We start from the raw sequence: 16,146 nt of genomic DNA on the forward strand, positions 1-16,146 counted from the left end.
AGCTGTGTGTCCCAGTGCCCTAGGGGTACTCAATAATGGCGGCTGAGCTCAGCACTCCTGCCTGCATTAGAAAGCTAGTGCCTAGAGTCTGCGTGGATCCGGAAAGTCTTTTGGTGCTGGGTGTCCTGAGCGTTAGACCTGATGATCCCCCCCCCCACTGGGGGTTTCCTCCTGTCAGGAACACCCAGTCTTTACTTTGGGGACCGCCATTCTGTCTGGGGTGGCAGCGAGTAGAACCAGTGGGCACAGACGCCCACCAGTGGCTCTGCCTTTCTGGCCATTGGGAGCCTGGGCCTCTGCCTAACCTGGGTAATTTTCCAGAGACCTTTTCGGGGTGGTGGTATCAGCTGAGTGCTCTGAGATCAGATCAGCCATTTCCCTCCCTGTGGGTTTGCACCTGACAGTGAAACTCAGCCTCTGGTGCCCTGGTGTCCTGGGGCCCACAGTTCTATCTGAGGCGGTGAATCAGACGTGCACGCAGGGCTCTGTGCAGGTGCCTGGGTTGCTGGCTCTGGCTCTGGCTCTGGGCTGGCTCCTGGGGCGCCCGTGGAACCCAAGTCTTTTCCAGGGGATGTCTGGGTGATCTAAGGTCGGTCCCAATCGTTTCCTGCTCCATGGGGTTATCTCTAGACTGGAAAATCCAGTCTGTGATGTTGTGGGCCCACAGTTCAGTCTGGGACAGTGACCAGATCATGCTGGCGTGTAGCTCTGGGCTGGCGACCAAGCGCCTGGCGGAACCGGGATCTCTTCCACGGTTTAGCTGGGTGAGTTAAAGCTGATTGAATCCCCCACCGTGGGGTATCCTCTCACCTGGGAAACACAATCTCTTGTGTTTTATGGCCGAGAGTTCTGATTGTTGGTCACTGTGCCAATCCTGCTTTGCTGCTGTTCAGAATGAGAGTCCTCCCGGAGCCGCCATCTTGCCCCGCCCCTGATAATATTTTTACATAAGGTATTTTGCCTTTAAGGGTCATCCTATTTTTCTTGTCATTTCATCCATTCCTACCAGAGCAAAGCTGCTTTTAACCTATGCCATGCATTATTCTTCTGATTACCATTTATACTGTTTTTAGCTTTTGATAAACTTTCCACTGAACAAACAGATTATGGTAGGGAGCCTAGAAGGCATACAAGAAGATTCAAACTTTTTAATATGGACAGACAGTGGTTTGTTCTCAGTCCTATGGCCGGAAAAGGTCCAGGTTTCTCAGTGACTTAGCATAGTGAAGAAAACATGCTCCTGGAGTTCTCAAATCCAGGGTGTTAAAAACTAAAATTTATGTTTAAAATTTATAAAGTAAAATTTGAGGGGAAGAGAGGTAAGATCAAGTAGAAATCTCTTAAATGTGAACTCAAACATAAAATTACTCTAAACTATCTGGTAGACAGACAAGTGATCCTTATAAAACCAGGAAAGCATCATGTTAAAATTGTACAAGTCTCAACTAAAATAAAGAATCTAATGCGAGTCTATCCTAAAAATCATTTAATGCTGCATGTCTTTGGCGAGTGCTGGATCATTGGGCAGTTACTGCCCATATCAGTATCTCTAGGTCTTTCTTGTCAGAATTTCCTATTTATGTTTCCCACTTTAAAGTTATTCCCTATTATAGAATCCAGAATTTTCTTCTTGATTTCCACATACCTTGATTAAGAAAATTGGTCAATTCATAATTTTTCTTTACTCCTATGAAAGGAATGTGCAGTTAAATTAGGAGCTTGTCCAAAGAGCATTAATGCAAACACTTGGCTTTCTGAAAACTGTTAAGATGAATTAATCAAAAGCCTACATCATAAAATAGCTCAAGTATACATTTTTCAGTAGTCCAAAGTTTAAGAAGAATGATACGACTGATGAAGGGCTATTGAGAGCAGATGGTCTTAGATCTGTGCACTTTAATTCCAAAAGGATTAGGACCTTTGAAGAAGAAAATACCTTAACCAGCATCAACTGAACTCCATACCCACTCTTGCAATCTTACTATCACAGTTTTCATGACCATTTTTCTACCTGTTTACTGACTTGCATTGAAATATTCCTGACTACATGCCTATCTCAGAGGATAGACCTTCAGGTTATTCAAATACTGTCATTGATTCTATGATCTACCCAACTTTCTGCTTTCAAAATGCCTTTAATCAAATAGTCACAGTTTCTTCAATACTGTTTCTAGTCTCTTTGTTTTTGTTTTTGTTTTTGTTTTTTTGTTTTTTTTGTTTTTGCATCTACTCATTAATTATGGTGTCACAAATCAATCCCAATTGTTTCTGGAAAGAGTCAATATAACTGCAAATGTATTCATGTCTAGAATAAAGTATGTAGTAAATGGGCCATCTTTTAAATTCTATAATTTCTCCCAGCCCTCTCAACATCCAGACCAGAGACAACCCTGTCTAAAGAAATCATTTTAAGGCCCCCAAAATTCCTTTCCAGTAACCTACTCTGATCTCTTTCCTGAGACCTGAATTCCCCCACTAGTCTGGGCTGTAGTCATGAAGACTGAAATGATTGAGATTGGAATTAAAATGAGGCTTTGGTTTATTCAGTAAGACTGACTCACTGATGAATACAGTAGCAAAGCTGATACAACAAAGGAATGAACACTTGACTTTGAAATTGTTACAAATGTGTGTCCTATGAGAAGTTATATTCCATTAGGGTTTAAGTAACTGAGTACAGGGTATGGAGCAGTTGCTTTCATATACTAAATGTTAGTGATCTTAAACATCACACATTGGAACCTTTAGCATTCTTTAGAAATGTAGCTTGTTTAAATGTGAAAGTGAATGGTGTATGGGAAATAAATTTAATATAGCCATGGTGAACAAGTTATATAAATTATACATTAATCTTTCATCATGTATGTATGCAGAATCAAGTATTACATTGGTTAGATTCCTTCACAGTCACTTTAATATACATTTTAAAAATAAACTAATGACATATGAAAACAAAAGTAGTAGAAGTGGGAATTTAGCTGACAAGCTAACAGTTTTCAGCAAATAACTAAAGGTAAAATATGGTGATACTTTGCCAACATGAAAGTTCTACAGCGAATTCTACAAGAATAAGAGCCTGAACCAATTATTCTAATGTTGATATTTGTTCTGCTTTTGAAGACAGTATTTCAGTCTTGGCTTCACTTTTGTTCCTAGGAAAAGTCCCATAGGAAGTGAAGCCTAGAATCACTTATACTGTTTCCATTACTTAGCAGACTGGGTGCAGTGGTTTCTATCCAAGTCCATGATTTTGTAAGTATGATTACAAAATTCAGAAACTTTCAGAAGTTTCTTCATAAGTTTAAGAAAAATTCATTTGATGACAACCTTGACCTAAACACACCATGATTGTTACTACAGAAATGTTGTTTCATTAAGGAGTCTAACTGGGTATTTTATATATAATTATATATGAATTATATTCAATGTAATACTTTTGAGGTTTTAAAAATCTGCATACCAAACTTCATTTCTCTTCGGAATGGCTTTGGATAAAGAACACTTTCTTTAAACACACGCATTTACACCATCTCCTACTAAATCTGTGAAGCTTTCATTCTGAGTTAGTTTAGGAATAAATTGATTCTGGAAAGTAAAATATCTGTGATTTATGTGTATTATGTTAAAGGACTATCTTAAGGGCATAAATTCAATGGTTGTTCTGTAATTTTTTATTTTTTTATTAGTTACACTTTATTCACTTTATATCCCCCCATAAGCCCCTTGATCCTCACCTCCTGATACCACCCTCACTCCCCCTTTTTCACGCATGCCCCTCCCCAAATCCACTGATAGAGGAGGTCCTCCTCGCCTTCCTTTTGATCTTAGTCTATCAGATATCATCGGGAGTGGCTGCATTGTCATCTTTTGTGGCATGGTAAGGCTGCTTCCTACTCAGGGGGAGGTGATCAAAGAGCAGGCCAATCAGATTATGTCAGAAGAAGTCCATCTTGCCATTACTATGGAACCCACTTGGACACGAAAATGCCATGGGCTACATCTGTGCAGGGGTTCTAGGTTATCTCCATGCATGGTACTTGGTTGGAGTATGAGTCTCTGGGAAGACCCGTGTTCAAATTTCTGGTTCTGTTGCTCTCCTTGTGGAGTTCCTGTCCTCTCCAGATCTTACTATTTCCCACTTCTTACATAAGATTCCTTGCACACTGCCCAACAGTTGGCCATAAGTCTCAGCATCTGCTTTGATAGTCTGCAGGGCAGAGCCTTTCAGAGGCCCTCTGTGGCAGGTTCCCACCCTGTTTCCTATTTGCTTCCTCCTCTGATGTCCTTCCTCTTTGCCTTTCAGTATGGGAATTGAGCATTTTAGTCAGGATCCTCTCTCTTGATTAGTTTCTTTAGATGTACAGATTTCAGTAGGTTCATCCTATATTACATGTCTATATGAGTGAATATATACCATGTGTGTCTTTCTGCTTCTGGGACAGCTCACTCAGGATGATCCTTTGCAAGTCCCACATTTACCTGCAAATTTCATGATTTCCTTATTTTTTATTGCTGAGTAATATTCCACCATGTAGATGTACCACAATTTCTGCATCTATTCTTTGCTTGAGGGGCATCTGGGCTGTTTTAAGCTTCTGGATATTACAAATAAAGGTGCTACAAACATGGCTAAACAAATGTCCTAATTGTGTACTTGACCCTCTTTTGGATATATCCCTAAGAGTGGTATGGCTGGATCTTGTGGAAGCACTATTCTTAGTTGTCTGAGAAAGCACCAGATTGATTTCCAGAGTGGTTGTAAAAGTTTACTTTCCCACCAGCACTGGAAGAGGTTTCCCCTTTCTCCACAGCCTCTCCAGCATGTGTTGTCACTTGAATTTTTGGCCATTCTGATGTGTGCAACATAAAATCTCAGGGTTGTTTTGATTTGCATTTCCCTGAAGGCTAATGATGTTGAGCATTTCTTTAAGTGTTTCTCTGCCATTCAGTATTCCTCCACAGAGAATTCTCTGTTTAGCTCTGTTCCCTAATTTTTAATTGTATTATTTGGTTTGCTGCTTTTCAGATTCTTTTGTTCTTCATATATACTGGATATTAGCCCTCTGTCAGATAAAGGGTTGGTGAAGATTCTTTCCCTATCTGTAGGCAGTAGTTTTGTTTTGATGACAGTGTCCTTTGCTTGCCAGAAGCTTTTCAGTTTCGTGAGGTCTAATTTCTTGATTGTTGCTCTTAGAGACTGTGCACTTGGTGTTCTGTTTAGGAAGTTGTCTCCTGTACCAATGAGTTCTAGGGTCTTCCCCACTTTTTCTTCTAACTGATTTAATGTGTCAGATTTAATGATGAGGTGTTTGATCCACTTGGACTTTAGTTTTGTGCAGGGTGATAAGTATGGATCTATTCACATTTTTCTACATGTAGACATCCAGTTAGACCACCACAATTTGTTGAAGATGCTATCTTTTTCCATTGTATGGTTTTGGCATCTTTGTCAAAGATCAGGTGTCCATAAGTTTGTGGGTTTATTTCTGAGTCTTCGGTTCAGTTCCATTGATCCACCATTCTGTTTCTATGCCAGTACCATGGAGATTTTATTACTATTGTTCTATAGTACACCATAAGATCAGAGATGGAGATACCTCCAGAAGATCTTTTATTGTAGAGGATTTCTTTAGCAATTCTGGATTTCTTGTTATTCCATATGAAGTTGTGGGCTACTGATTTTTTTTTTTTATTTCTTTTGTATCCGGCCACTTTGCTGAAGGTGTTTATCAGCTGTAGGAGTTCCCTAGTAGAATTTTTGGGGTCACTCAGGTATACAATCGTATCATCAAATAGTGATAATTTGACTTCTTCCTTTCCAATTTGTATCTCCTTGATCTCCTTCAACTGTCTTATTGCTCTAGCAAGGACTTCCAGATCTATGTTGAAGAGGTATGGAGAGAGTGGGCAGCCTTGTCTTGTCCCTGATTTCAGTGGGATTGCTTTAAGTTTCTCTCTGTTTAGTTTGATGTTGGCTATAGGCTTGCTGTATATCGCTTTTACTATGTTTAGATATGTGCCTTGTATCCCTGATCTCTCCAATACTTTGAACATGAATGGATGTTGGATTTTGTCAAATGCTTTTTCAGCATCTAGGGAGATTATCATGTGGTTTCTTTCTTTCAGTTTGTTAATATGGTGGATCACATTGATGGATTTCTGTATACTGAACCACCCCTGCATACCTGGGATGAAGCCTACTTGGTCATAGTGGATAATATCTTTGATGTGTTCTTGGATTCAGTTTGCGAGTATATTGTTAAGTATTTTTGCATCAATGTTCATAAGGGAGATTGGCCTGAAATTCTCTTTCTTTGTTGAGTCTTTGTGAGGTTTAGGTACCAAAGTGACTGTGGCTTCATAGAATTAGTTTGGTAGTGTTCCTTCTGTTTCCATTTTGTGTAATAATTTGACGAGAACAGGAGTTAGCTCTTGTTTGAAGGTCTGGTAGAATTCTGCGCTGAAACCATCTGGTCCTGGGCTTTTTTTAGATGGGAGAAATTCGATGACCGCTTCTATTTCCTTGGGGGATAAAGGAATATTTTATTGATTTACCTGGTCTTGATTCAGTTTGCGTAAGTGGAATCAATCAAGAAAATTGTCCATTTCATTTAGATTTTCAAATTTTGTGGTATATACACTTAAGTCCTAATGATTGTTTTGATTTCCTCAGTGTCCATTGTTATGTCCCCCTTTTCATTCCTGATTTTGTTGATTTGGATGGTGTCTCTCTGTCTTTTAGTTAGCTTGGCTAAGGGTTTGTCTATCTTGTTGATTTTCTCAAAGAACCAGCTCTTGGTTTCATTGATTCTTTAAATTGTTTTATTTGTTTCTAATTGATTGGTTTCAGCCCTGCATTTGATTATTTCTAGCTGTCTACTCCTTTTTGGTGTGTCTGCTTCTTTTTCTAGGGTTTTTAGGTGAGCCATTAAGTTACTTGAATGAGCTGCCACGAATTTCTTCCTGAAGGCACTTAGTGCTATGAACTTTCCTCTTAGCACTGTTTTCATTGTGTCCCACAAGTTTTGGTATGTTGTGCCTTCATTTTCCTTAAATTCTAAGAAGACTTTAATTTCTTTCTTTATTTCTTCTCTGACCCAGCTGTCACTTAGAGGCAAGTTGTTCAGTTTCCATGTGTTTGTAGTCTTTTGTCCATTTCTGTTATTGTTGAGGTCCATCTTTATTCCATGGTGATCAGACAGGATACAAGGAACTATTTCAATCTTCTTGTATCTGTTGAGGCTCAAATTGTGACCAACTATATGGTCTATTTTGGAGAAGGTTCCATGTGATGCTGAGAAGAAGGTAAATTCTTTTGTGTTTGTGTGTGAGTTTCTGTAAATGTCTGTTAGGTCCATTTGATTCATGACCTCTGTGAGAGATATTGTTTCTTTGTTTAATTTCTGTTTTGTTTACTTGTCCTTTGTTGAGAGTGGAGTGTTGAAGTCTCAAACTATTAATGTGTGGGGATCTATGTGTGGTTTAAGTTTTATCAATGTTTCTTTTTTTATCAATGTTTCTTTTACAAATGTGGGTGCCTTTGTATTTGAGGCATAGATGTTCAGGACTGTGATATTTTCCTGGTGGAATTTTCTCGTAATGAGTGTGAAGTGTCCTTCCCCATATCTTTTGAGTAATTTTGGTTGAAAGTCTATTTTATCACATATTAATGTGGCTTCTCTTGCTTGCTTCTTGGGTCCATTTGCTTGGAAAGCTGTCTTCCAACCCTTTATCCTCAGGCAGTGTCCATCTTTGTGACTTAGGTGTGTTTCTTGTATGCAACTGATTGCTGGGTCTTGTTTATGCATCCATTCTGTTAGTCCGTGTCATTTTATTGGAGAATTGACTCCATTGATGTTGAAAGAAATTAATGACCAGTGGTTGTTAGATCCTTTGATTCTGATGTTGGATGTGGTCATAAGTTTGTGTGCTTGGTTGCTTTTTGTTTTACTCTACTGAGGTTAACTATTTCCTATGTTTTCTTGAAAGTAGCTAATTTTCTTGGGCTGTATTTTCCTTCTAGTGTCTTCTGTAATGCTAGATTTGTGTGTAGGTATTGTTGAAATTAGTCTTTGTCATTGAATATCTTGTTTTCTCCATCTATAAGGACTGAGAGTTGCAGGTTATAGTAGTCTGCGCTGACCTCTGTGTTCTCTTAGGGTCTGCATGATATCTGTCCACACCCTCCTGGCTTTCATTGTCTCTGTTGAAAATTCAGGTATGATCCTGATGAGTTTGCCATTATCTGCTACTTGGCCTTTTTCCCTTGCAGCTTTTAGTATTTTTTCTTTGTTTTGTATACTTACTGTTTTGATTATTATGTGGCAGGAAGATTTTCTTTTCGGGTCTAATTTATTGGGTGTTCTGTAGGCCTCTTGTATTCTTTTTGGCCTCTCCTTTAAGTTGGGGAAATTTTCTTCAATGATTTTGTTGAAAATATTTTCTGGGCCTTGGAGGAGAGAATCTTCTTTTTCCTCTATTTCTATTATTCTTAGGTTTGGTCTTTTCATGTTGTCTTGAATTTCTTGGACAGTCTGTGTCAGGAATTTTTTTAGATATAACATTTTCTTTGACAGATACATCTATTTCTTCCATTGTATCTTCCACACCTGAGATACTTTCTTCCATCTCTTGTAGTCTATTGGTTATGCTTACCTCTGTAGTTCCTGTTTTCTTCCCTAAGTTCTTTCTATCCACAATTTCCTCCATTTGTGTTTTCTTTAATTTTTCAAATTCTATCTTTAGGTCTTGAGCCATTTTGATGATTTCCTTCACCTGTCTGACTGTATTTTTCTGTTTTTCCTTCAATTCCTTCAGCTGTTTGTTTGCACAATCCTGTTTGTTTTATTTCTTTCAGTGTTTCCTCTCTAAGGGCCATAAACTGTTTGGCTGCAACTTCCTGTATTTCTTCACAGATGGCCATAATCTGTTCATCTTTATCTTCTTCTATTTCTTTACGGATGGCCATAATCTGTTTGACGTTATCTTCCTCTAGGTCTTCATACATTTAATTTTTTCCTTTGTTACCCTCCTCATGAGCATAGATGTTAGGTCTTCTTCTTGATTTTCAATTATGCTGGGGTGTCCAGGGCCAATTACCCCTGGATAACTAGGTTCTGGAGACACCATATGGCTCTGTCTTTTGTTCGTTGAGCGTTTATGCTGGCCTCTACTCATTGGGCGATCTTAGGTGTTTAGAGTTAGTTTCTGGTGGTTCCTGGGATCCTGTAGTGGAGAAAATCCCCTTGGCAGGAAGACGGTTTTTCCTGAAGGAAGTCTCCTCAGCATTTTGGTTATAGTCACTGTATGGCTGGTGTTTTTCAGGAGTTGCCACAGCTCAACTCAGGTATAAAGATCTGAGTAGTAACTGTGGTCCTTGTTAGTCGGGAGGGCTCTCCTCTCACCCGGAGAAGTCCTGGAGACAGCTGCCCTGCTTCTGGATTTCTTGCTGTAAGTTTACTGAGCTGCTGCTGTAACCTGTGTGTCCCTTGGTTTGGTCAATTTTGTTAGGGATAACTGGTTGCCCTTTGGAGCAGTATCTGAGTGTTGATCTCAGGGATCCTGGGCTTTTGTAAGTCTGAGGTTGAGGCTCTGTGCCCCAGTACCCAAGCAGTAATCTGTGATGGTTGATTACTACTCTCCTGATAGCAGCAGGCTATCTGGTGCACAGCAGGGCCCTGGGTTGGGCCAGTCTGGGGACCTTTTTCAGGGATATACTGGGTGGCCTAATTCTGTCCCTTTTGCTTCATTCCCGAGAGTGACTCCAAGTCTCTGGTGTCCTGGGCATACAGTTCTGTCTGTGCTGGAGAGCTGGATGTGCAACATCTGTCTGTGCTTGTGGCTTGAGCCCAGTTCAGTGATGGTGGCTTGTACCTGAAGGTCTGCTAGACCTTCCCAAGGCAAAACTTGGGTGGCCCAAGTCAGCACCGTTTTCATCCTTCCCTGTGGGGCCCTCTCCCGACAAGGACTCCCAGTCTCTGTTTCCCTGGGGTGCACTGCTCTGTCTGTGCTGGAGAACTAGGCACACAACAACTGTCTGCGCTCACAGCTTGAGCCTAGTTCAGTGATGATGGCTCATACTAGCTGGGCTGCGAGACCTTTTCCAGGTAAAGACTGGGTGACCCGTGGCCAGTCCTGCTGCTTTCCTTCTCCGTGGGTTTTTCTCGTGACTGGGACTCCCAGTCTCCGGTGTTAATTGTGCCCAATGTTCAGCTTGGGAAGGTGATGATCAGGACACGCAGGCATGTGACCCTGGTCCAGTGACCTAGTGCTTGTGCGACCCGGGATCTTTTCCGGGTTCTGCTGGGTGACCTGAGAGTGGACCCGAATGATTCCCACACCGTGGGGGTTTCTTCTCACCAGGGATTGCTGTTGTTTTAGGGCCCAGGGTTCAGTCTCTTGGTCGCTGTATGGAAAATGTTGTACTGCTCCTCAGACGCAATGTTCTCCTGGCACCACCATCTTGTCCCCCTGTTTTGTATTTTTTATAGAAATTGATTTTAAAATTTCAGTATATGAGAACAGTATCCAGAAATATCTCAAACTAAATCCAGAACCTGTTTTCAGTTGACAATATCAAGCTGAGCATTTTCTCTCAAGAATCCACAATGATCGTATGTATGTATGAGTATTAGGAACCAGCATTTTTACTGGAAAATAATAATTCTGAATCCAAATTACAGTTGTATCCCTCAAGCCACCACCTATTATTCTCAGCATTACAGATATGTTAAGTTATAATAAAACTTTACTTGATGGAAACTGAGGCCAAATTTGCTTAATTTCTGAATTAGTCTCACTTAGCTATATTCTCTTAATCTTTATTTAGTTACTAAAGATAAAAAAAAAAAACAATTCAATTTAAACAGTACGTTGCACAAGTATGGAGTCACTACTGGCACTTGAAGGGAATTCTCTAAAGAAACGCAGAGAAATAAGACCACTGAGTTTCAGATTTCTTCCTTTTTCCTGTAAGAGAAATTCACACATCTTCACAAGAGATATAGACCCCAATTTCTTGTGCTTTCCTCTAATATGTTTGTGTTTGCGGAGAATGTACTTGCATGTAGCATTTGCTTGGCGATTTAAGATGAGTCTTTGCTCTATGAAAGAAAATGTCTACCTAGGAGATTAAAGAAGCAGACTTTAGGGACTGAAGTTACAAGTAGTGCGAAAAGCTTCTCTGTGCTGAATTGTGACTGATAAGAAACCTTCACTACCTTGAAAAGATCTTATTTCTTTTCCCTAGCAGCAAGGAAGGGAATTTTCAGCCCAGTAATGAGAGCTATAGTGTTAGAGAAGAGGCTCGGTTTAGTGTATGGGATGGGGCATGAACTGGTACAGCATTAGGTAAGGAATAAAGGTCTGTGCTGCTAGAGTTCTATACAAGGGTGTTTTGACAAGCCTCTATCTTAGGTTTAAAAATGGGACCAGAGAATTAGTTGGCCCCCAAAGCCAGGGTATGATCTTTTGTTTGAACTTTTGCCTCAGATTTGAAGAGTGTTGGGTGGAAAAATCAAGAAAATTACTGAGGTGTTTGAGAAACATAAGGTGAGGGTGGAGCAAACAGAAGGATGAACCAGACTTAGTATTCAAGAGAAAATGCATTAAACCCAAGCCTATCCCTTAACTTTGATTTCAATTGAGCTCTAAAGGAGGAGAGGTTTGAAGAGATTCATTGAGATTAGAGCCCTCCTCAAAGGTTTTGGTTGTTTGGTGGGTTATTTGGTTGGTTCGTTTTTTGTTTGTTTGTTTATTTGTTTTGTTTTATTTTTTTTACACAGTTCCTAAGAGAAAGGAGAGTAAAAGTCAATCACAAGAAACAATGGTCAAAAGGACAGAAAAAAAAAAAATGTTGTGCCCCAGAATGCTATGGACAGCTGAATTTGATTTGGTGCAATCCACAAATAGTAAATGATGGGTAAAGAGGAGTTGATTTCCAGTAACAGCATAGTAACAAATGATGTAACTTTTCAAATACTTTGATCAACTTTTCAAATTTAAAATTCAATCACTGGAGATAGATATTCCCTCAGGATCTTACCTCTTTGATAAGCATTTCAAAGCATTTACAAAAACAATAGAGAAGAATGCAAAGAACTACATTTTCTCATCTCCTTACTCCTGGCCCCCACGGAGAAAAATTTTGGACCACACCTTGAATCATTGGAATAACATGTACTGAGTACAGCTCTTATCCTTGAAGGAGATAGGGCATCCTGTTGTCAGGTGACAAGTCAAGAGAAGTCTCTCTTTGACTCTAGGCCTCAGTTTTCTCCATTAAAAGGAAAACTGAAGTTACCAGTTCTTATAAATATGAATTTATTGGACTGTACTCTAAGAATTTAGGGTAGAAGTCTACAAAATAGCAACAGAAAATGAAATAATTAACTGAAATAAATGAACGGAACAATGAAATACCTAAGTCTCAATTTCTATTCTGTATTCATGAAGTATGAAAACCCTGCTGAAAGTTTTTATGTGGAATATGAAGATGAAGAGGATTTTCTGGAATAAAAGGAACTGTGCTAGTCCAGGGTGCTTGATTCTAACCAGACTTTTGTCACTGGTCTCAACACTGGGCTGTTGTAGTCTTATATTCTGTTGGTAATGTACAGGCAGTGTACAGGATCCCTGTCTGACAGACACAAAATACCTACACTACTCTCTGCAGTTCACCAATCAGAACTTTTTATATTTAAATGGGCTATTTCTTTCTAGTCTGAGACTAGATGAGGTAATAAATGATGTCATGTTTCTTTCAGCCCACTCTCAGCCACATTACAACCTCCACCTGCCCTGCAAGCCAATGGGGGATCTGGCAGCTCCAGTGAGTCAGAGAGTAGCTCAGAATCGGACTCAGACACTGAAAGCAGCACCACTGACAGTGAATCCAATGAGACTCATAGAGTGGCTACTCCAGAGGTGAGTAAAGTGGTCAAGACTTCAACATCCATCAGTGTGCTGGTGCTTAAGCCAGCATGTTAGATGTACCACCATTCTAAGTACTTTAGTAGAGTAACTACTTCAGAAAAATAGCCAGAGACTTGATAAGATTGTTTCTCTAAAACATATTTGTATACATACTAACATATATAGATTCCTTCTGTATGACTCTAATTTTTACAGATTGCTTGTGCATGACTGATTTTCTGTCAAAGTCACCGCTTCTCTGAACCTCAAGCCTCATTCCACATAAAATTCATATATTAGTGATAAAGCTTGCAACTTATTTTTTAAGTGACCCAACAAAGCAAATCAAGACCCACTTCTAGAGCTGAAGATGTCAATCCCTTAATTGTACTTAAATTTATTAAAGTGACAAATGCATACCAAGCAAAAAAGAGTTGGGAAATATGCTTTTCCATAAGATGAAACAGCACTCAGGAAGTCACATGTTCCTTATTTCAATTTTCATCGTTAGCCAGATAATTGCTAAGTTATAAAATGTTTAATCTATCACCACAAAATACCAAAAGAATAACTCTGAAATATAAGGATAAGTTTTTCCCTTTCCATTCTCTATACATTGAGGCTGTTCCTTAAGCTTGCACATGGTGCAACAAGAGAATCTGTATCTTTATACATTTATACATTTCTTTTTCAATAACCAGAAAGGAAGAATAGAAATAATAGCCATTTTATTGCTGTTAAAAATAGGAATGGCTTGTTTTTAATTGCTGAGTAATATTTCATTGTGGAAATGTACCACAATTTCTGTATCCTTTCATCAATTGAGGAATATCTGGGTTGTTTCCAGATTCTGGCTATTATGAATAAGGCTGCTATGAACATGGTTGAACAAATGACCTTGTTGTATACTTGAGCCTCTTTTGGATATATCCCTAGGAGTGGTATAGCTGGATTTTGAGGTAGCACTATTCCTAATTGTCTGAGAAAGTGCCAGACTGATTTCCAAAGTGGTTGTACAAGTTTGCATTCCCAACAGCAATAGAGGAGGGTTCCCCTTTCTCCACATCCTTTCCAGCATGTGTTGTCTCTTGAGATTTTTGATCTTAGCTATTCTGATGTGTGTAATGTGAAATCTCAGGGTCGTTTTGATTTGCATTTCCTTCATGGCTAAGGATGTTGGGCATTTCTTTAAATCATGAATTTTGCAGGGAAATGGTGGGAACTAGAAAATATCATCCTGAGTGAGGTATTTCAGAAGCAGAAAGACACACATGGAATATACTCACTTATAAGTGAATATTAGACATAAAATATAAGATAATCATACTAAAATCTGTATACCCAAAGAAGCTAAGCAAGAAGAAGGACCCTGAATAAGTTACTCAGTCTTCATTCAGAAATTGGCAAATGGGATAGACATCAGAAGAAGGTGAAAATAAGGAACAAGACAGGAGCCTACCACAGTGAGCCTCTGAAAGACTTCCCAGCAGAGTATTAAAACAGATGCTGAGACTCATAGCCAATCTTTGGGCACAGTGCAGGGAACCTTATGAAAGAAGGGAAAGATAGAAGTACCTGGAAGGGTCAGGATCTCTACAAGAAGAAAAACAGAACCAAAAAATCTTTGCCTAGGGGTCTTGTCTGAGACTGATACTCCAACCAAGGAACATTCATGGAGATAACCTAGAACCCCTGAACAGAAGTAACCTGTGGCAATTCAGTCTCCTAATGGGCTGCCTATTCAGGTGAAGAGGGGCTGTCTCTGACATGAACTCAATGGCTGGTTCTTTGATCACCTCCCCCTAATGGGAGAGCAGCCTTGCCAGTCCACAGAGGAAGATTATGAAAAAAAGTGCTGATGAGACCTGATAGGCTAGGATCAGATGGAAGTGGAGGAGAACCTCCCCTATCAGTGGACTAGGAAACCTGCATGGGAGGAGATGAGAGAAGGAGAGAGGAAGGGCAGACTTTGTTTGGGATGAATGTGGGGCTACAGCTGGGATACAAAGTGAAAAAATTTTAATAAATAAAAAAATTGTATTAAAAAATAAAAAAGCAAAACAAACAAACAAAAAAAAGGAAATGCTGTCCTGGACACTTGACTTACATTTTCATATTTCCTCTTACTAATAACCCAATACTTTACTATCATATGCTATAGTAAATTTTACAGGTGACAGTGTATACTTATAAGAATTTAAACCAAAACTACCTCAAGACCTCGCAGATAGACAACAGTAAAGCCAAGACTGAAATGGAGGTCAGTATGCTGCCAGAACTAGCTGTTAACCCTGGGACTACACTGCTAAGAGTGGCAGCTTATATAGTTTCCTTAATACTTACCTGCAATTGTTGTCTAAAAGCAGGAATCACAGCTATATATTTCTTCTTAAATAATTCTACTATCCTCTATATACTGGTGCCACATACTTGGCAGCTTTCAGAAGACGAACTCTTCTAACAAAAATTATGGCTTTCTATTTCAATTGGTAGAAATCAAAGTTCAATATCAAGAATGTGAATTGATTATACTATTTTTAATTGTGAATAATGAATGCCAAAATCTATATACACATCCCCATGAACTGATTATTGCTCAAATATTTAGGAAAGTGTAATGATTTGAGGGAATCAATTTTGTTCATCCTTCAATAAAAACACAAAGATAGTGTTTTTGATGAATGATAGCTTCATGTAGTAAACTCTAGTATTTCTGAATATGGAAAGCTTTTCCTTCTGAACACACATGAGATGCGCTTAGAACCATTTTCAGGATTTGACACCATTATCTCTGTCTCCCGGTGATAGGCTGATCAATGATTCTTAGCAAAAGACTCTGGGAACAGAGTTCTCTTTCAGGAGCCTCTCATTACAGGTGGAAGCATCCCCTTGTGAAGAATCCTTTACTTGCTAGCTAGAGTAGAAAATATTTTAATAGGAACAGTAGAAACTGGCATTAAGAAACATACTGGTTTATTTGTAGCTATACGGTTTTTATCTAACCAGATACAGGGGGAAAAAAACCTCACTCTTTAGTAGTCACTGAAAGTATATTTCTTGATGAGTGTATGTGGGGGGATATGTATTGGCACTTAACATCCAATGTAGTCTGTTTTTACTTGTTTGTTTGTTTGTTTGTTTGTTTGTTAACAAGGTCTATGTAGACCAAAATATCCTCAAACTCAATCTTCATATGAAACTAAAAATATCCTTGAACATTTGATCCTGGTTTAT

At 39.2% G+C, this 16,146-nt stretch overlaps 1 protein-coding gene across 2 annotated transcripts in view; it reads left to right on the forward strand.

Annotated features, from left to right (window-relative positions):
* Aff2 (ALF transcription elongation factor 2) overlaps positions 1-16,146 on the forward strand; it is a 793,967-nt gene that overhangs the window by 718,681 nt on the left and 59,140 nt on the right. For both annotated transcript variants that reach the window (XM_060375629.1, XM_060375630.1), the window contains exon 11: positions 12,765-12,924. In XM_060375629.1, the coding sequence (XP_060231612.1) occupies positions 12,765-12,924 (160 nt within the window). The remainder of the gene's footprint in view (positions 1-12,764; positions 12,925-16,146) is intronic.

Source organism: Meriones unguiculatus, chromosome X (genome assembly GCF_030254825.1).
Source record: "Meriones unguiculatus strain TT.TT164.6M chromosome X, Bangor_MerUng_6.1, whole genome shotgun sequence".
Lineage (NCBI taxonomy): Eukaryota > Metazoa > Chordata > Mammalia > Rodentia > Muridae > Meriones > Meriones unguiculatus.